Source organism: Hyperoodon ampullatus (genome assembly GCF_949752795.1).
Source record: "Hyperoodon ampullatus genome assembly, chromosome: 9".
NCBI classification, from domain to species: Eukaryota; Metazoa; Chordata; class Mammalia; order Artiodactyla; family Ziphiidae; genus Hyperoodon; species Hyperoodon ampullatus.
Window position 1 is genome coordinate 80,997,417 of NC_136922.1, and position 21,459 is coordinate 81,018,875.

At 40.7% G+C, this 21,459-nt stretch overlaps 1 protein-coding gene across 20 annotated transcripts in view; it reads right to left on the reverse strand.

Moving 5' to 3' along the window:
- CADPS2 (calcium dependent secretion activator 2) overlaps positions 1–21,459 on the reverse strand; it is a gene marked incomplete at its 3' end in the record, with an annotated part of 487,123 nt that overhangs the window by 302,575 nt on the left and 163,089 nt on the right. For all 20 annotated transcript variants that reach the window (XM_079711385.1, XM_079711377.1, XM_079711381.1 and 17 more), the window contains exon 3: positions 13,143–13,475. In XM_079711385.1, coding sequence (XP_079567511.1) covers positions 13,143–13,475 — 333 coding nt within the window. The remainder of the gene's footprint in view (positions 1–13,142; positions 13,476–21,459) is intronic.

The following is a 21,459-nucleotide window of genomic DNA, read 5'->3' on the forward strand; positions in this document are numbered from 1 at the left end:
TGGAGAATGGTATGTCTTAAACTACAGACTCCAGCTGATCCCTTTTTCTGCTTGAATTCCTGGGCTTTCATCATGTCCCTTTTAAGGCAAGTAGGTGGTCTAGTGTTCTGACTCAGGCCAAAGCTCCCAAGTGTGGGAGCACAGAGGAATTCCAAAGCACAATACAAGGCATGGATCCAAGAGGACGTGAAGAGACACTCAGGTGAAATCCAGTAGTCTAGGAACTTCACAGGCAACACAGGAAAACAGGACCACAGTAGGGCAAGGAGCAGAGCCTCATGACTACTCAAAACATTAACATGCAGGTCCTGTTCCACTTCTTTTTTTTTTTTTTTTTTTTTTTTTTTTTTGTGGTATGCGGGCCTCTCACTGTTGTGGCCTCTCCCGTTGCGGAGCACAGGCTCCGGATGCGCAGGCTCAGCAGCCATGGCTCACGGGCCCAGCCGCTCCGCGGCATATGGGATCCTCCCAGACCGGGGCACGAACCCGTATCCCCTGCATCGGCAGGCGGACTCTCAACCACTGCGCCACCAGGGAGGCCCCACTTCTTTTTTAATAATGCTGTGCCATGCCCAGAGGTGGGATGAGGCAGGGGATGGGCCACATGCAATCCATTCTTTAGACCACAGAGAGTGATCTTTCCAGGACCCCAACTTGCTCCTGTCATTCCTTGTCTCACAGACCAACAGTGTTCCCTATCTCATGATAGTTCCAAGCTCTTCCAGCTAGCATGTGAGGCCCTTAACATTCAAGTCCTTTCCTAACTCTGTAGCCTCATCTGCTACTCCACCAAAACACAGTGAATCTCCCATAGACTCCAAGCCATTTCATTCTCCTTGTGCCTTTGTAAGTGTTGTTTTCCTCCAGTCCGCTGAACTTCTATGCATCTTCCAAAATTCAGGAATTGTCCTTGTTAGAACCTTCATTAAAGTTCCAACAGAGGATTGAGTTTCCAGACTTCCAACTCATGTCTTCTTCTGGGCAGAGAGCTAGACTGTTTCCCAGCCTCCTCTATACTTAGATATGACCATGGCATGAAGACCTCAGATGAACTGTCAGACCAGGGGTCCTTAAGCCTCAGTATCACGTAGGAAGCTTTAAAAAAACAGACACTTAGGGCTTCCCTGGTGGCGCAGTGGTTGAGAGTCCGCCTGCCGATGCAGGGGACACGGGTTCGTGCCCCGGTCTGGGAAAATCCCACATGCCGCGGAGCGGCTGGGCCCGTGAGCCATGGCCGCTGAGCCTGCGCATCCGGAGCCTGTGCTCCGCAACGGGAGAGGCCACAACAGTGAGAGGCCCGTGTACCGCAAAAAAAAAAAAAAAAAAAAAAAAAAAAAAAAAAAAAAAAAAAAACAGACACTTAGGCCCCACATCCACAGACTGTTTCACTTAGTCTGAGGTGGGGCCCAGGTACCCAGTGGTTTTTAAAGCTCCTCAGGTCATTCTAATGTGGAGCCAGGGTGGAGCATTAAAGAAATCCACGCAGGGCCTCCCTGGTGGCGCAGTGGTTGAGAGTCCGCCTGCTGATGCAGGGGATACGGGTTCGTGCCCCGGTCTGGGAGGATCCCATGTGCCGCGGAGCGGCTGGGCCCGTGAGCCATGGCCGCTGAGCCTGCGCGTCCGGAGCCTGTGCTCCGCAACGGGAGAGGCCACAACAGTGAGAGGCCCGCGTACCGCAAAAAAAAAAAAAAAAAAAAAAAAAAAAAAAAAAGAAATCCACGCAAACTATCCAGTATCAAATTAAGAGACTGTCATCCACATGTTCACATTATGCCCTATACACACCCTCAGAGACACACTGATTAATTATACCATTCATCACATTTTACTTACATACCTGTCTCCTGACCACATGCAAACACCTTGAGGGAAAGAATAAAATCTTGTCATTTTTGTATTTTCATTGTTTCACCCAGTAACTGATATTTTTAGAAGGTATTCAATAAGCATTTTTCAATGTATAAAATATATTTATCATGTATATTTCATTTTAATTTTGACAGAATATTTTCATTAACCATGAAAAACCTAAGAACAATATTCATATTATTATAGTTGGAACAGTAGATTCATATAATCTTTTATTCATTAATAGATGAAAACAGGTCATGAAGTGCATTGGCAAATACACTTTTCCCTTCCATTACTATTACAAAAATGCCTTATTTCTGAAGATTTGTGTTCTCTTATCATTAAGAAAAAAAAAATGTGGACACGCTGGGATAAAACCCTAATTTCTATAGGCTAGATCTAAGTAAAGAAGAAAAGTCTAAAAATAAATGCATGGAATATCTGACTGTAGCCTATATTTTTATCTGATGAGATTTGGGAGAAAGCAGAAATAAGTTAAAACATCTTTAGAAGAAACCTTAGTTAGAAATATTTTTATGTAGTTCCTCTACATGTAGGCCAAAGGTAAAAAATAAAAAATGCAAATGAAGCAACACTGATAAAAGTTATAACTTGATTTAAGAATATAATACAGTTGTATTCACAATTATAAAAACAATTTTTATGGATTAAAGATCTAAATGTAAGGCCAGACACTATAAAACTCTTAGAGGAAAACGCAGGGAGAACACTCTGTGACATAAATCACAGCAAGATCCTTTTTGACCCACCTTCTAGAGAAATGGAAATAAAAACAAAAATAAACAAATGGGACCTAATGAAACTTAAAAGCTTTTGCACAGCAAAGGAAACCATAAACAAAATGAAAAGACAACCCTCAGAATGGGAGAAAATATTTGCAAATGAAGCAACTGACAAAGGATTAATCTCCAAAATTTACAAGCAGCTCATGCAGCTCAATATCAGAAAAACAAACAACCCAATCCAAAAATGGGCAGAAGACCTAAATAGACATTTCTCCAAAGAAGATATACAGATTGCCAACAAACACATGAAAGGATGCTCAACATCACTAATCACTAGAGAAATGCAAATCAAAACTACAATGAGTTATCACTTCACACCAGTCAGAATAGCCATCATCAAAAAGTCTACAAAAAATAAATGCTGGAGAGGGTGTGGAGAAATGGGAACCCTTATGCACTGTTGGTGGGAATGTAAATTGATACAGCCACTATAGAGAACAGTATGGAGGTTCCTCAAAAAACTAAAAATAGAACTACCATACAACCCAGCAATCCCACTACTGGGCATATACCCTGAGAAAACCATAATTCAAAAAGAGACATGTACCACAATGTTCACTGCAGCACTATTTACAATAGCCAGGACATGGAAGCAACCTAAATGTCCACTGACAGATGAATGGATAAAGATGATGTGGCACATATATACAATGGAATACTCCTCAGCCATAAAAAGAAACAAAATTGAGTTATTTGTAGTGAGGTGGATGGACCTAGAGTCTGTCATACAGAGTGAAGTAAGTCAGAAAGAGAAAAACAAATACTGTACGCTAACACATATATATGGAATCTAAAAAAAAAAAAAAAAAAAGGTTCTGAAGAACCTAGGGGCAGGATAGGAATAAAGACACAGATGTAGAGAATGGACTTGAGGACACGGGGAGGGGGAAGGGTAAGCTGGGACGCAGTGAGAGAGTGGCATGGACATATATACACTACCAAATGTAAAATAGATAGCTAGTGGGAAGCAGCCACATAGCACAGGGAGATCAGCTTGGTGCTTTGTGACCACCTAGAGGGGTGGGATAGGGAGGGTGGAAGGGAGACGCAAGAGGGAGGGGATATGGGGATATATGTATATGTATAGCTGATTCACTTTGTTATACAGCAGAAACTAACCCAGCATTGTATAGCTATTATACTCCAATAAAGATATTAAAAAAATAAAAACAATTTTTAGAGAGGAAACTGATTCAATATTACTAATCAGATTCACATTTATTTAACTGAAATCAGATTCATCAATTATATATCATGATATTTATTTTTTAAAAAAGAAGTGAATATTTATATAAATATTATAGCTAATTATTAACTCAAGAATTTCAAAAGTCAGGTATTATACGATCCAATCAGTCTTAAGGTCTTCAGTTGCTCCTTGCTGTTTCCTAAAACATAACAATTGCCATTTAATGACATTCACTTGAATATTTTCCTCAGCCATTTTGAGATTTAAAATTACACACACAGGGGCTTCCCTGGTGGCGCAGTGGTTGAGAGTCCCGCCTGCCGATGCAGGGGACACGGGTTCATGCCCCGGTCTGGGAAGATCCCACATGCCGCGGAGCGGCTGGGCCCGTGAGCCATGGCCATTGAGCCTGCGCGTCCGGAGCCTGTGCTCCGCAACGGGAGAGGCCACAACAGTGAGAGGCCCATGTAACGCAAAAAAAAAAAAAAAAAAAAAAAAAAAAAATTACACACACAGGAAAGATATACCTTGCTAGCAATCATTTCCTCAGCTTTATTTTCCTGATTTGGAAGTGATTTTTGTTATCAAATGTAACTGTCTCTGTAGAATGTGCTTTTATATTTCTGCCAAAGTAGACAAATTATGTTAAAATGTATTATCAATCACATGATACTAGTTGAGAAAAAAGATGACAGCAGTGAAAGGTAGATACCAATTTCCTCTGAGCGATTCACATGTCTCTCCCTATTTTCCCTTTACACACGGTGAAAGGGGGTCTTCAGAACAGAATGCCTCATGGTTCCTACACTTCCGGGGGAAGACTTTCACAGTGAGAGGGGCAAAAAGCACAGCAATTGCTTCTGTTGATTTTTTTAAAATTCCTAGACCTGAAGTGCTTAATCTCCAAAGCTTGAGATTTCTAGGGGAAGGGAATCATAAACCTGAACACTATACTTTTTAACCATTCATAAATATTCCTGCTTATTCCTTACAAACACACAACCAGTTCTGTAATATTACTTAACACAGTCCTTACAGTCTTCAGAATATAAGGAATTTGGTGAGGGCAGGGGGAGTGGTATTTAGAGAGGAAGGTTCCAGGTAACTTTGCTTTGACTCTTGGGTAAACATGGGTGAAACTTCCTTCAGTTAATGGAAGGAGATTATGAAAGATTAATGAAGATTGCTTTCGGCAGAAAAGATCAGGATCTAGATGGCTGTAAAATTCAGTTAATTAATCCTCTTAAAAGGTAAAAGGAGGAGAATGACAGTGTATATGGTACTATGTATTCCACTACTCAGACTCTGGTCATTTAGGATTGTGTGTCTCTGCAATCTACAAGAGCCATACCCACATGTGCTAATGTCACCTCAAATCACAGCCCCAACCCAGCCCTCCTTATGCTAGTAGCTCCCCGCAGACGCCAGGGGCTGCTTCACATCTCCGCACCGGCACATGCTCACCCCTCCCCTACCACAGAATATTTAGCATCTTCTCATCCTGGTAACCCTCTTCATGTCACACCTGAAGATTACACAATTCTCCCCAATACTGCATTCTCCTCAACCTCAAGAAGGTAGAGCCAGGGACTTACCACGCCACTGTGGCGTTTACAAGAGTGTTTCCTTTGAAAAAAATTAAAGCTAGCAAATAACTAGATCTCCATTCTATGTTACCATCTGTATTCTCTACATGATTACAGAGAATGGGTTAACGAACTGATTTAACCACAGTGTACCACGCTTTGTCGTATTTTAAAATAATCTTTAAAAGACATTTCATTTCTGTTCAAGGAAGGCTGGTTCATTACAGGTACCACTTAAGTAACAATATTTTCATTAAAAAATATGTGAAGGGCTTCCCTGGTGGCGCAGTGAGTGACACTCCGCCTGCCGATGCGGGGGACACGGGTTCGTGCCCCGGTCCGGGAGGATCCCACATGCCGCAGAGCGGCAGGGCCCATGAGCCATGGCCGCTGGGCCTGTACGTCCGGAGCCTGTGCTCCGCAACGGGAGAGGCCACAACAGTGAGAGGCCTGCGTACCGCAAAAAATATATATATATGTGAAATAAAAATTATTCTTAAGACTATAAAACACATAGCTTTAATATCAACTAACTTCATTTCTCTAAAAGTATGATTGTATTTATTTGAAAGTCACTGCATTTCCTTCAAGTTATTCTGAAATTAAACTCTTGACTGACAGACTGGGCTTCTTTCATCCCTGTTAATTTAATATCCTGATTCAAGTAAATGATGGCTAACAATTTCAGATTCTGGTATTGTTATGTTACTCATTGTAGAATGTACAGTTTGCGCTCTTTTTTCATCTTTTTTTTCATAGTATTTTGTTCTATGAATGTGCACCAATGCAAACACAATATTCTCAAAGCAAAGAATCCAAAATCTGACAGGCAGTTTCAATAGCACAAGAACTAATCCATGACATATGTGGGTTGTTCTTATGTTTTTCTGATAACATGTAAATATTTTTTCTTTCAATTATCCCTGGTTTCATAACTTGTTATACATGCTATCTTCTAAATTAGTGCTTTTAAGAGTTTCCTAAAGGGAACTCTTAAATGCCTTAATTTTGAAATTAATAAGTTCTTGGCTCTGACTGGAAGTAATATAAACACCTATGCTTCTTCAGAAGACAGCTTCCTGTTTTTCCATTCTGGATGCTAAACCTACAGCTCTGGGACAAGGGCTACAAAACCATGTGACGCTCCTGTCAGCTTCAGGTGGCAGCCCTGGCAATGCTCCCTCCTCATTCACGTCCTTTCCTTTCCAAGTCCCCAGGGGCTGTCTGGCCGCTGCCAACCTGCACATCTCAGCAGAGCAGCTTCCTATCCTGAGCTTCTGACCCTGAAGCAACAAAACATATTTGAGATTTCCTAGGAGAGCACTGTTGGCAAAAACAAGGGACCAGACAGGGTAAATAAATACAGAAGCAAGAATTTTACAGTTAGCAAGAGCCTCAAAGCCTTTCCTGAGACATAGGGAAAGTGGAGTAAATTCCACCAACATGTACCTGGAGTCAGGTGCCCGCAGCTTGGCTAGCTTTAGACCAAGCTGCTTCCCCGAGCCCTGCTCTACTAAGTCCTCTCCTCACACCATTCCTTCCCTATAAAGGGCAGGTTATCTTCTGTGATTTCTATAGCCTTTTCTTTTTTAAACTCTGTTGAAAGACAACAAAAGAACAAACAAGATAGACAGGTCCTTGAGGGGAAAAAAAGAACCTCAGCTATTTTTCTCAACAATCCATTTTCTTAATTTCTGTAAAATGATTCTTATTCCAAAGGAAAGCTCTTCCCTTACTTATGAGTATTTTTGTAATTTCTTTAAGTTAATCAAAAAATCTTTAAGCTTTTCTTTCAAATCTCAGAGCTGAAGAGAACTCTAGTTTCAGCTCAGACATGTAAAGAGCTTATGAGAAGTCATGCCTCCTGTCTTCACAATAAACAGCTGGACAAGCTGAAAATCAATGACTTTTCTTCACTTACCAGAGAACTGAGCTTTCAGGGCAAACCACTAACCCAGTATCTGGAGACACAGGAAAAACAGAGATACTACATTTAAAGCAGAAGTCAATGGGTGCCAGAAATATAGAACCACTTATTTGACTAGTAATTTGGACAAACTACTGGAAGCTGAGTGTAGAGAGTGAGAAACTCCTGGGGTTGTAATCATAAAGGGGCTTCCACACTTTCCTGGGCTTTCTTCCAGTAACCCCACCAAGTTATCATGGTAAGGATCCAAGAATGCTCCCCTTGTGAACCTGGCCGGAAGAGGGGGAGAAGAGCCACTGTTATACCTCCCAGATTCTTTTCCCTAACAAAGGGGAAAGGACTTTGTCAGAAGAAAACGCTGAAAACTTATTCCAGCTGGAGGAGGAGAAGGCTGCCCTCTGCAGTCCTTTGCAGCCTTCCTGTCTTGTCTATTTGAAAAAAAATAATAGTAACGAAAAACCCAGCATGAACAGGAGACAAGACTTCAAGGAAACAAATGGGGGATGCTTTAGCTAGGGAAGGAAATAAGGGGTGCAGGTGAGGAGGAAAACAATACTCGGGGACAAAGGTTAGAAACACTTGTGTAAGTTACAGCCCTGAGACACAGACCCATGGAAAGACTGAGACTTTACCAAATGGTAGAATGAACGCTCCCTTCTCCCCAGCATCCTACCACAACACCAGCATCTCTCCAGAAGAACAGCTGATCACAGTTAAAGAGCCACAGATACAGACTCTCTGAAGAGGAATACTTAGGGAAGCCCAACGTCAAGACAGGAGAAAAAGACAAGGACACTAGAAGAATGTGAAGCTTCTTGTGCCTGTGGCTACAACAAACATTAAACACAGCCAACCTCCCAGTCAGATTAACATAAATCCTCACACTAAAGGCAAATATACCACAGTTTCTCTTACCTGATACAACATGCCTGGCTCTCAACAAGAAGTTACAAAGCATGCCAAAAGGCAAAAAAAGAAAAAGGAACACAGTCTGTGGAGACAAATCATGCATCCAAACCAGATTAAGATGTCACACAGACGTAGTTAACTAACAAGGAATTTAAGTAACCGTTAATAATATATTAAGGGCTGTAATGGAAAAAGTTGAAAACAGGTAAGAACAGATGGATAATATAAGCAGGGAGGTGGAAACTCTAAGAAAGAATCAAAGGTAATGCTAGAAATCAAAAACACTAACAGACAGGAACAATGCCTTCGATGGGCTTATCAGTATACTTGCTGATTCTGAGGAAAGAATCAGGACACTTGAAGGTCAACCGAAACTTCCCTCTCTGAAATGCAAAGAGAAAGAGAACTAAAAAGCAAACAAAAAAATAAAAAGAACATCCCAGAACTGTGACGAGTAACATAACTAGACATAACAAATATAACTAAAATACTGGCAGGAGAAGGTGAGAATAGGATATAAGGAACGTTTGAATTAATAATGGCTGAGAATTTTCCAAATGTAAGGACACACACCAACCCCTAAATTCAGGAGGCTCAGAAAACACCGAGCAGGAGAAATATCAAAAAACTCATACCCAGGCATATCATATTTGAACTGCAGAAAACTAAGCCAAGGAGAAATTATTAAAGGAAGCCAGAGGACAAACAAACAAACAAAACACCTTACAGAGAATCGAGGATAAGAGCTTGATCGGACTACTCATCAGAAACCACACAAGCAAGAAAATGGAGTGAAATCTTTAGAATGTTAAAAGAGAAAAAAAGCTAATTCTATATCTAATGAAATTATCCTTTAAAGATAAAGAAGAAACAGAGACTTTTATCAGATATACAATAACTGGGGGAGTTCATTATCAGTACTCCTGCCTTTCAAAAAATGTTCAAAGAAGTTTTTCAGATAAGTAAAATGATGTAGGTCGGAAACTTGGATCTACATGAAGAAAGAAAAGTGTCAGAGAAGGAATAAATGAAGGTGAAATTATATATATATATATATAGATAGATAGATAAGATACACACACACACATATATATCTTTTATTTTTCTTATTAATTGATCTAAAAATTATCTGTTTAAAGCAAGAGTAGTAACAATATGTTTGGTGAATAGAGCATATTATAAGTGAAATGAATGACAGAAATTTCACAAGGGATGGGAGGGAGGAATTGAGAATTCTCTATTATGGGAGAACTGTACTACACTTGAAGTCTTATAGTGTTATTTGAAGGTAAGCTTAGATTATTTTAAAATACGTATTGTAAGCCCTAGGGCAATTACTAAACACACTCTTTAAAAAGATAAGTAGTGCATCAAAAGAGAATATAAAATGGAATCATATAAATGCTCAATTAAAATTAAAGAAGGCAGAAAAAGGAGGGCAGACAAAGAACAAATGCAAAAAAGAGTCAACACTTAAAAAGACTGCAGAATGGGATCCAACTACATCACTTTGTATACAAATGGTCTAAACACACCCATTAAAAGACAGAAATTGTCAGACTTAAAATTGTCAGGATTAAAAACAAAAACAAAAACCAGAGGTAATATGCAGCTGTCTACAAGAAACCCACTTTAAACAAAGAATCAGACAAGTTAAAAAGAAACATGGAGAAAGATACACCATGCTAACCCTAATCAAAAGAAAGCTGAAGTAGCCATATTAGTTTGAGACAAAGTAGACTTCAAAAAAGAAAAAAAGATTATCAGGGACAGAGAGGGACTTTATATAAAGGGGTTAATTCCACAAAAAGACATGACAATGCTAAAATGCTAAATGTGTATGAACCTAACAAAACATCAAGATACATGAGGCAAATATTGATAGAACTGAAGGTAAAAATAAATCCATTATTACAGATAGAGACTTGAACTAGAAGTATTGGGTTGGCCAAAAGGTTCTTTTGGTTTTTAAGTAAAAATAAAAGATATGTTTTTCATTTTCACCAAGAACTTTATTGAACAACATATTCACTGTTTTTGTTCCACTACCTTCTGCCATTTTTCAGGCAACTTCATAATGCTATCTTCCCAACACCTTTTATCTTTTTGAGCAAAGAACTGTACCAGATGCCTTTTACAGTCTTCCAGGGAATCGAAATTTTTTCCATTAAGAGAATCCTGTAAAGACCGAAATAAATGGAAATCCAAAGGTGCAATGTCTGGTGAATACGGCTGATGAATCAGAACATCCCAGCCAAGGGACTTCCCTGGTGGTCCAGTGGTTAAAGACTCCGCCTTCCAGGGCAGATGGTGTGGGTTCGATTCCTGGTCAGGGAGTTAAGATCTCACATGCCTTGAAGCCAAAAAAACAAAACATAAAACAGAAGTAATATTGTAACAAATTCAATAAAGACTTTAAAAATGGTCCAGATCAAAAAAAAATTAAAAAAAAAAAAGAACTTCCCAGCCAAGCTGTAACAGTTTTTGCCTGGTCATCAAAGAAACATGTGGTCTTGCATTATCCTGATGGAAGATTATGTGTTTTCTGTTGACTAATTCTGGATGCTTTTCGTCGAGTGCCGCTTTCAGTTGGTCTAATTGGGAGCAGTACTTGTTGGGAATTAATCGTTTGGTTTTCCGGAAGGAGCTCATAATAGAGGACTCCCTTCCAATCCCACCATATACACAACATCACCTTCTCTGGATGAAGACTGGCCTTTGGTGTGGTTGGTGGTAGTTCACTTCGCTTGCCCCACAATCTCTTCCGTTCCACATTGTTGTACAGTATCCACTTTTCATCACCCATCACAATTTGTTTTAAAAACAAAATGTTTTTGTTACATTTAAGTAGAGACTCACATGCGGGAATGTGGTCAAGAAGGTTTCTTTCGCTTATGTGGAACCCAAACATCAAAGCGATTAACATAACCAAGCAGGTGTAAATGATTTTCAACGCTTGATTTGGATATTTTGAGAATGTCGGCTCTCTCCCGTGTGGTATAACACTGACTGTCCTCAATTAATGTCTTGATTTGATCGCTATCAACTTCAACTGATCTACCCGACCGTGGAGCAACGTCCAGTGAGAAATCTCCAGCACGAAACTTTGCAAACCACTTTTGACACGTTCGATCAGTCACAGCACCTTCTCCATACGCTACACAAATCTTTTTTTGCATTGTAGTTGCTTTTTTACCTTTCTTGAAATAATAAAGCATAATATGCCGAAAACGTGCTTTTTTTCTTCCATCTTCAATATTAAAATGGCTACATAAAAATTCACCAATTTTGATAAGTTTTTTTTAAATGCATGCTGCTATGACAGCTGTCGTTAATACAATCTAACAAAACTGTTTTCAATGAAGTTAAAGACAACTAAGCACTACTAGAGCCATCTGACAGAAAACATCGAATGAAACTTTTGGCCAATCCAATATGTTCCACATCACAGAGGACAGAAACCAGGAGGTCAAAACCCTTGCTGCAGAAGTGATCTTTAAAAGTAAACAAAAGATTAATTTTAGTACATTTTGAGTAAATAAACATAAACCCATAGGTCCACAGGAATTTATGTTATGACCCTGTAATATTCAGGATAAATTCTACTGCATTTGTAATAACTTATTTTAGAGGTCTACCTGCTCTATTAAGACTTCAGCACATAGAGAACAAATATTTTATTTAGTTAAGGTTGGTTTCCCCAACACCTAGCAAAGTTTTTGGCTTGAACACTCGGTAAACATTTACTCAATGTCCGAATCTGACTTTTACTAATAAATTATGTTCATCAATATTTAACTATACAAGTGAGCTACTGTTCCATTAAAAATACAAAGTCCCAGCTGTGTTTCTTTTACAATGGAAGATCTTGGTTGTACAGTCATCCTCCAATATTATCAAAACCACCACCTGGTTTAATAATACAGTAAAAACAATGATAGTGAAAGCATGAATTGTTCACAGGGTTAAGGTTCCACATTGCTTTTCCATTAATTAACTCTGCTAATTTATTCATTGGAAATGATTCACAAATTAGTAATGCAAAGTAAATGATACACACAGAACACAGAAATTGAGAAGTAGATTTGCAAAAAGATTTAAAATAAATGTAAACATATGTACATTATAGAAGTGTGACTCTTAATGAACACAGGAATTTTAAAATGCCAGAATTCTGTCAATTTAAATTGTATATTAGGGCACAGTTAAATAATTTATAGCTCTAAAATAAGCAAACAAAATACAACCAAGGGAGGAATACATTTAGACAAATCATAGGATCTAAAGATGAAAGACATGGAACAAACATGATATTTTATTTAGTTTTTCATATGTATGATTAAAATAACAACTGAAGAGAAAATATATTATTTACTCTGTCACCTCTAAATTATGTAGTTCAGCAATCTTCTTCAATTCATTTCTATCTGGCTGGGTTAAAGAAAAAATTTTTGAAATGTCAGTCACTTCCATAAAACTCTGAAGATGAGTATCATACCTTTATGAAAAATTATTCTGCAGTGAGGAATACCTGTTTATTATAAATTGCCAAGCTTCTTCAGATAACAGACGATTTTCACTTTACCATTCAGGGCATGCCCCATACACATACACCCAATAGGTACAAATCTGATGTCCTAAGATAGGGCACATGGAACAATTACTTACTGAATAAAATGCACAGATATTCTTCTCCTATCAAATAATTCTTTCAAAGCTTCTTCCAAATGTCATTATTTGACATATTAAAATTCAATTTCACTCACCTTTTCAAACAAAGTGATTAGAGAAAGTAAAGTACATCTTCATAGGCCTGTAAAGACTTGGTGTTCATTCTGTGAGTCAGGGGAATAGGAAATATCATGATCACTTACCTGACATGCATTATAAAGAAGTTGGTGTTCTAGTTTTTTGATCCCCAAAATCTGCTGAAACATTTCATAGAGTTGTTCCTTGCTCAGAATAAGTTCAGAAACAGCGCTCAGGGCCATTCTGTTTGGCTGTTTACACAAGTCCTCTTCACCCCTGTAAATGGCATCATATTTAGCTATCCAGGAGCTCAGCACTGTCTCTTTGCTCAAGCCATCAATTTCTGGCAAACTCCGCACACGTTTTTCTATGTTTTTCTTAAACACCTCTCTGAAGTCATTAGCAGAACATCCTCCACTCTGAACCATTCTGGCCACTCGATCACTCTTCAGAAAAACCTGAAAACAAAACAAAAAACAAAAGAAAACAAAAACCCACTTACAATTAGGCATGGATACTAACACCAACTGCTTTTAGCAATCCAAGAGTTATGACACCAAACATTCCACAACAGTTCAAATGTTTTATAATATGCACTAACTAATGACAAAATGGAGGCTCCAAATCATCTCTCTTAAAATGTTGAAATGTTTAGGAGAGAAAATAATGAGTCCTGAGGAACTTGTAAGATGATCCAATCTTGACCTACACACTCCCCACCTGAAGGTCATGGGGGTCTCTACAACTGAAACCCTTAAGAGTCGACTGAAAAGGTAACTGGAGATATGAACCCAACTTCCCTATGTGTACTTGGGAGTTCTTCAGCAAGGAGAAGGTCCCTTATTGGCTGAAAATCTGAAGGCCAACAGTGTTGTAAGTCTAGTATCCAAGTCAATACCCTCCGGGTATAACTGTTAATCAAAACTACTCCACAGCTGGGGGGTACACCTGTCCCCACCCCTGACTTCACTAGCTCCCCAACTTCTCACACACTTCTCGTAGCTGGGAAAATCGATGATGAAAAAGCAAACTCTAAAACTTTTAGCTGTCCACTAATATCAAGTAAGAAATAAAACACAAACAATGACAACCAGGGAGAGAGACAGTTTTGAAATGGGTAGGAAGAGATGGGTAATAAGTAATAAGGTCATACTGTGCAAGGGACATCAGACTTGGCCTCGAATCTCTCCTCTCTTCTAAGTCACAGACCCAAATATCAACAAGTATCAGCCAAGATTCATGAAACGTCTATTCTGTCATCAATATTCCTAAGAAGCCTCTATGGGTCATATGAGACTGATTTTATTCCTGTTTTCTTCCCATAATAACAAAAACTCCTTCCAAAGAACCCGTAGGACTATTTAATGCAGCCCCCATGAGTTATATCTGTTGTTAAGGCTTATGGAACAAAAACTCATGTCAGTCTTTTCCCTAAGAACTGACTCATGATACTGAGGTACTCCCAAATTATGACCCCACTATTTGCTCTAATGCTACTACCATGTCTGTCTGCCTGTGGGCAAACAGCATGTGTGGTCTATGCAAAGTAGCCTCATTTGTCCCAGTGACTGGCATCTCAGCTACCAGGTCCCAAACCTTTTCCCCACTTAATTTCTCCTCTTTTCAGACCATTCATACAAAATATTGTTTCCTATCTTTGCTCAATGGCCACAGGGGATTCCTGACTCTTGAATATTTTGGTTAACTAACGTACTGAATTAGGAGTGGTGAATTTTACACTAGGCAAACATGCATGACACACAGACACAGCGCTTCCTCTCTTTTTACTGGCTGTGGCTCAATTACAGTCAAAAAGACTCTTATTTTTTATGTTTCTAAGCCAAAACTAATTCTTAAGCCCCAAGTATAAGAACAGTGTCTTTAATTTATTTAGATGAAGGAAAATAAAATTTAGATGTTTAATATTTTATCTAAAAATGCCATTTAACTACCTCTAAACACACAGGGGTCTCTCCATCTTCCTTCCCATCCTCATCTAACTGTACTACTCTCGTTGGGCACTAGACTTCAAGATAAATGTTATACGGACATAATTTTTCTAATTTCCGTTACAGCTGTCTGTATCTTGTTAAATGGGAACGTACGGAGGCTCAGTAGTCAGAGGGGGCGGACTGCGCCAGTTGTCAGTCCACTGCTTTCCAGGGCTGTCTTCCTGTGGCCTTGCCACTGGTACAGTTTTAGAGGGTGCTGGAGGGACACTGGAGGAGGAAGGGCCCTGGTTCCCGGTTCTCTTCTTATACCTGGAGGCACGTGGCACCCACCCCCAGGGCAGCTTCTCTGCAGACCCCAAGGATGGCTTCGCAGGGTGCGCCCACACTGGCAGATTCCCGGGCAGTTCTGCAGTGCAGCACTGCAGTGAACTTGTCTGCCGTCTGGTAGGATATGCCCCATCTTCTCCAGTGAGGTCTGGAGCCCAGCCTTTTCCAGATTTGCTCCTTCCTTGGGCGCTCTGCTTCCTGTATCTGCTACTCCTATATTCTTTAGTTTCCCTTGCCCATTGTAGCCAACCCCTCATCGTTTATAACAAATTTTCCCTGATCAATTATCCTGTGGTTTCTGTCTCCAGATTGCACCGTGATACAGAAATACTGAAATGCTGCATGGAACCCTATATCTAAGAGAAAATATTTGAAATTGAAACAACTTTTAAAAATGTGGTAATTGTATAAAGCTGGAACGGCAAGATGTTTTTAAAGCACAACATAAATGCCTTACAATTGGCTTCAGAAAACCTTTTAATTGCTTGATGCCTAATACTCTAAGTTAGGAGGCATTTCATTTTTTTCATCCTCTTCTGTCTGTCAGTGCTAAATTCTACCAAGTAACCAAACAGTGTTTTGGAAGCAAGGGCGCTGATGAACTTAGGTTTTTGGAGTCTTAATTTCCTCTGTAAAACCATACCTAAAGCCATACTAACTCAGTCCAATTGCATGTTATTTAATCAACATTTACTAAGTGGTAACAACATGTCAGGCATTCTGCTAAGTGTTGGGGATGTAAAGACGAATGAGCCAAAGACCCTGCCCTCAAACAGCTCACACCACCTGAGAGAGACAGGATACACAGTAGAACAGAGGGCGGGAGCAATCATGGAGACCTATGCAAAGGCGGGGGGAAAGAAAAGGAAGTTACTAACTCTGTTATCTGCGGGGCAAGGTTGGGGAGGAGAGGGGAACAGGACAAAGGACCCGTGATTTGAATGACCTGTGGGTTGAGTAAGGGGAAAAGGGAGAAGAAAATACGTTTCAGGAAAATAAAAGAGGTAAAAAGCAAGAAGCATAAAATCGCATGACCTTTTGAAGGAAACGTCAGAATTTTTATACTTCAGGAGCATCAAATATAAGGGTGAATGGAACACAAGTTGTGCCAATCAGACCAACAGAGACCAGATGGCCAAAGGCAGCGTGTGCCAAGCAAGGGATCTGAGCTCTGCCGATGGGTCAGGAGTCGATGATGGCTAGGTAACCTCGGTGCTGAAATACTGAGAAGCATGATTTAGACAAATAACTGGTGGCAGCATCAAGAGTAGATGATGACTGACCAGAACAGAGATTGGGATCAGTTATCTGGAGACCAGGTGAAAAGCAGTAAGGGCCTGATCTGGGGCAATTCATGGGCTAAAGAGAGAGAGGCAGAGGAGAGACAGATGGGAGACAATCAACATATCCTGCTGAGTTACAGAATGTGTAAAGGCAGGGAAAATATGATTCACAGCTTTTACTGGGGTGTTTGGATTCCACTAGCTAAAAATAATTAAAGAATACAGGTGGAACAACGTGTGTGTGTGTGTGTGTGTTGTTTGTAAATGGTGGTGGGTATATGGGGGGCATGGTCCTGGATTACTAGTTTAGTTTTGGTAGAGGTCAGCTTTGAAGACCAAGTATGGTGAAAACAGAGTGAGGAACAAAACTCCCTGAAATACCTATATTTACAAAGCTGGCAGAAGAACTGGATCCAGGGGAGGCTGGTAGCGTCAGAAGCAGAAGGAAAAATATGACACATTAGCAATCAAGAGGCGAGACAGTCCTGAGAGAGAGAGAATCAAGTACCACAAGGGAAATCAGCAGAAATTTGATTGTCTCTACCACCATCTGGTCACCTTTGGCAGAGAAGATAGTAGAGTGGTAAAGAGCAGGAACTGATCTGCAGAAGGAGAAAAAGACAAGTTGTAATAAAGTTAAGACGGCAAATATTGGGTTGGCCAAAAAGTTCGTTCGGGTTTTTCCATAAGACGTTACATAAGATGTTCCATAACGTCTTATGGAAAAACCCAAATGAACGGCCAACCCAATATAAACTGTCCTTCTGGAAAGCTTGGATGAAAAGGGAAATGAGAGGAAGGCAAAAAGCTGAACTGGGAAACGACACGTAGGCAATGAGGGAGACAAGTCAGGAAAGAGAGGCAGCTTAAGGTATGGATAACAGAAAATAGTGATGGTACGTCACTTCTGAGATTAGTCTGTGGAAGCCTGCAGTGCGCTCTCCCATCACATGCCCGGGGGGGTGCAAGCTGCTGTGACACAAGGTACTGAAGCCCTCGGTCCAACAGCCCTCAATGAACTGAGGTCAGCCCAGAAGCACGGGAGTGGACCGGGAAGCAAATTCATGACTCACTGAGCCACGAGCGTGATCTCAGCAGACAGCTTGATTGTAACTTCACGAGAGACCCGGAGCAGAAACATCCAGCTTAGCCTCTCTCAGATTCCTAATCCTGAGAAATGCATGTGAGATAACATGCATTTACTGTTTTAAACTGCTATGTTTTGGGATAAATTGTTACGCAGCGATAGATAATACATGGTTTACACTGTATTCTATCATATTCATGTCATATATCCACGTGGTTTATGCTCTTACTTCACGTGGGTGTCAGTACCATCATTTCCTCAGAGGAAGTCCCACCCCTTCCCCCGTTCATCATCACACCCTTTTATCTTGCTCTGTTTTTCTTTTTAGCACACAGCACTACCAGATATGTATTTACTGTAGGTCTCCCCAAAATACAAGAGCCACCAGAGCAGTGACTTTGTCTTGTTTTCTAGTGAACCCAGTGCCTAACACAGTGCCTGCCTATAGTAAGGGATCAATAAAGGTTTGTTGAAAAAAGTGATGACTATCTATAGACATTGAATCCTCTAAGGCTAAAGAAGAGAATTCAGATAGGCACCTGGATCACAGGCTTCCTAAGAAATGGATGCCCATGGGAGAGGAACCAGGAGATGGATAAACACCGAAAAACTGAAAGTGTAATAAGTGGTAACAGTGAACAGGAATGCACTCCAGAAGGCAAAAGAGATTTCGCCTGAGGGAGGAAGCCCAATGATCTGAAAGCAGGAATGAGGAACAGCCCTCCTGGCCCTAGATGTGGAGGAGAAAGGAAGGCCTACCATCATCAGAAGGCTGTTCTTCCCTGTGGCCTCGCTAAGGTTCCATCCCAACCATCGTTAGGTCTGAGGGGCTCCACTTGCACATGTTCCCAATCCCAACACCATCACAAAGGGTGATCCACCAACCCCCTCCTAATCTCACTTCAGCTTCAGACTTGCATCTCCAATACCACCCATCAGCTCTCCTGACACGTCCCACTGACACCCTGAACTTAACAAATTTCAAACGGGATTCATGACCTCTCCCATAATTTGCTCGACCTCCTGCTTACCTGCTTCAATGAGTATCAATACCTATTTCCCTCCTGGAGAGACCTGGAAACCATTCTCAACTCCACCATCTCCTCCATGTTTATTTCCCGACATACAACTTGTCCCTAAACCTTGCTGGTCCTGCTCACCCTGGAATTCCTCTGAAATCCTTCCTCCCTTCTTCACACCCCACAGAAGCTGTTCCTGCCCCTCACTGTGACTCAACTGGCTAAGAACAGCCTCTTAAGCGGTCTTCCTGCCTGAGAAATTTTCCTGATAGCCACTCTACTCTCATTTTCCCCAACTTATCCTCTTCACTGGTATCAATCTTTTTTTTTTTTTTTTAAATCTGGCCGTTTAAATTCTTCTCCAGCTTAAAAATTCTTTGCTGACTTTCCACCAAAAGTCATCAGCAAGGCCTCTGAGGCCCTACACTTCAGCTGGCTCCAAACTACCTATCACTCTGGCTTCATCACAAATCTCTCTCTCTCTCTCTCAATCTCCACGCCCCGCCCTCCACTATCCTTCCTTCAAAAACTTCACACTGTCCATCTCACCACCACCAACTTACCTCCTAGCAACTATTCAGATCCCTGCTCAGTTGACCCTCAGTGATTCCCCCGAATTACCTTGAATCGGCCATATCCTATGTTGTTTGTATGCAATCCTAGCACCCTTTCTTTTTCCTTTAAAGTCACTTTGTAACTGTGATACTTAACTGCAAATTCTATCACCGTCTTACTTTTTACTCACTAGACAGTAAGTTCCATGAAGGCAAAGACTGTTTCATTCACCACTGTATCTCCCCCTCCATGCAACTGCATAATTTAAACAATTAACCAGTATGGTTGACTGAGTTTCAGTTACTTGCTTACAGAAGAAAGTAGAGGACATGAACCTTGTCCATATGAACAGGAGAGGGAAAGATATCTCAGAGGGAAGGAGGCACAATGAGTGACGCCACAGAGAACTAGTTTTGTGAGAAAAACAAGATGTTTATTGTCTAAAAACATAATACTGTCTAATCCTCCATCTGTGCTGTTCTTGCAGAAATGACAGTTTTTAATTTTTCAGATGTCATCAGTTATGAAACTGTAACCATGATGGACTTAGTCTCATTAGATATCAACTGTCTTAAGCCTGTGTCCTTTCATAAGAACAGTTATCAAGTTAAAGGCAGGTAACGTGTGACCACGTGCCGAGGCTAGTCCTAGATGCTGCTCTCCAAGCCGAGCGTGCACCTACGCCAGCCTTCTGCTCTAGGCCCCAGGATCCTCCATGAACTTCTGTCCGGAGAACACATAGCAGGGGGCCGTCCTGGTGCAGAAGCGGCCACGGGAACTTAGTGTATCAACACACCTACCAATGAGCAGATATTCTGTCTCCCTAGAGCTCTTCATATATTACCTCCTTTCATCCTCATCATCACCCTGTCCCTTTCTCCATTATCATTCTCTTTTACAGATGCAGTGGTCAGGCTGAGAAGTGACTAGCCCAAGATCACAAAGTTATTGGGAGAACGGAGACTGAATCCCTGCCTCTGGAATCCAGAAGCAACATTTCTTTATTCTCCTTACGCCCTCTTCCACCCCACTATACCCCACTCCTACCAAGGGTTCACCCCTGCACACCATATATTTTGCTGGGTGCTGGCCAACACATGTGGAATTACCAATCAGTGACCTCCCTGTGAAAAGGCCACTGAATATACAACCAACTGAATATACAAATGGCGTGGCAGGGCGAGGGTGGGGAGTTATGATCCAGACATCAGAAAAATAATACACCACACATGCTACCTTTCTCCACATTTACTGGGTTTTAACTTGTACGTGGGCCCTCTGAGAACCACCAACTGCCACCCTTCCCATTCACTTGCTCAGCTTAGAGACCAAAGAAGTTACTGAATAGCTTAAAGTCATGGTGAACTAATAACAAAATTGAAATGTGGTGACTGCAACAAGCAGCTGTGTCTGCAAAGGGTAAGTCTGCTCAGCTGTCCAAATAAAACCTCAGATACACTTTTCTACAAAAGTACTTATTGTTCACATATTGCTTTTGATCTGAAACATGCATTGCTTCTTTGACACAAAAGGATTGTATAACGATGAGAAAAACATTATCTGCTTGCCAAATCATTGTGGTCATCTATGACATGGTTCCTGGGAAGGCCGCCAATGTGTGTTCAGCCAGGAAAACGCCGAGAAAGTACAAGAGCCCCACTTCAAAGAGATGCTTTTTTCTCCTGAATAATGACAAATAAAATATTGTCTAATAATTCTAATAATCTATGCGGCCCATGGAAAAACAGTTTCTTAAACTATTTTCCAGGTGTTATCAATTCATGATCAATTTTTTTGTAACAATGATGAATTTGATTTTACTAGATATCAAATAATTCCCAGTTTTCCAGCATAAATACCAGTATTTCCTATTGGTCACTTCTCACGCCTAAAGCCAGTCAATGGATTATTCCCTGTTGGCACCCTGTTGTGCCAGTCTCTTCACCCATCCAAGTCTCCCTCAACTTACCTTTCCAGCCTTCTCTTCCACTGTTCCTGAGAACATATTTTCTCTTCCAATAAAGGAAACCGCTTGTTTAGCCTTTGACATTCTCTACAAGCTTCCTCCCCCTTACCGTACCTCATCCACTTGTTCCATAAATATTTATCAAAACATACTCCCTGCTGGGCAATGTGCTCAGTGCTGGGGATTTACTGGTGAGCAAAATGACATGGGTTTGCTGCCTTCACAGAACTTATAGTGGAAGAAACAAACTACA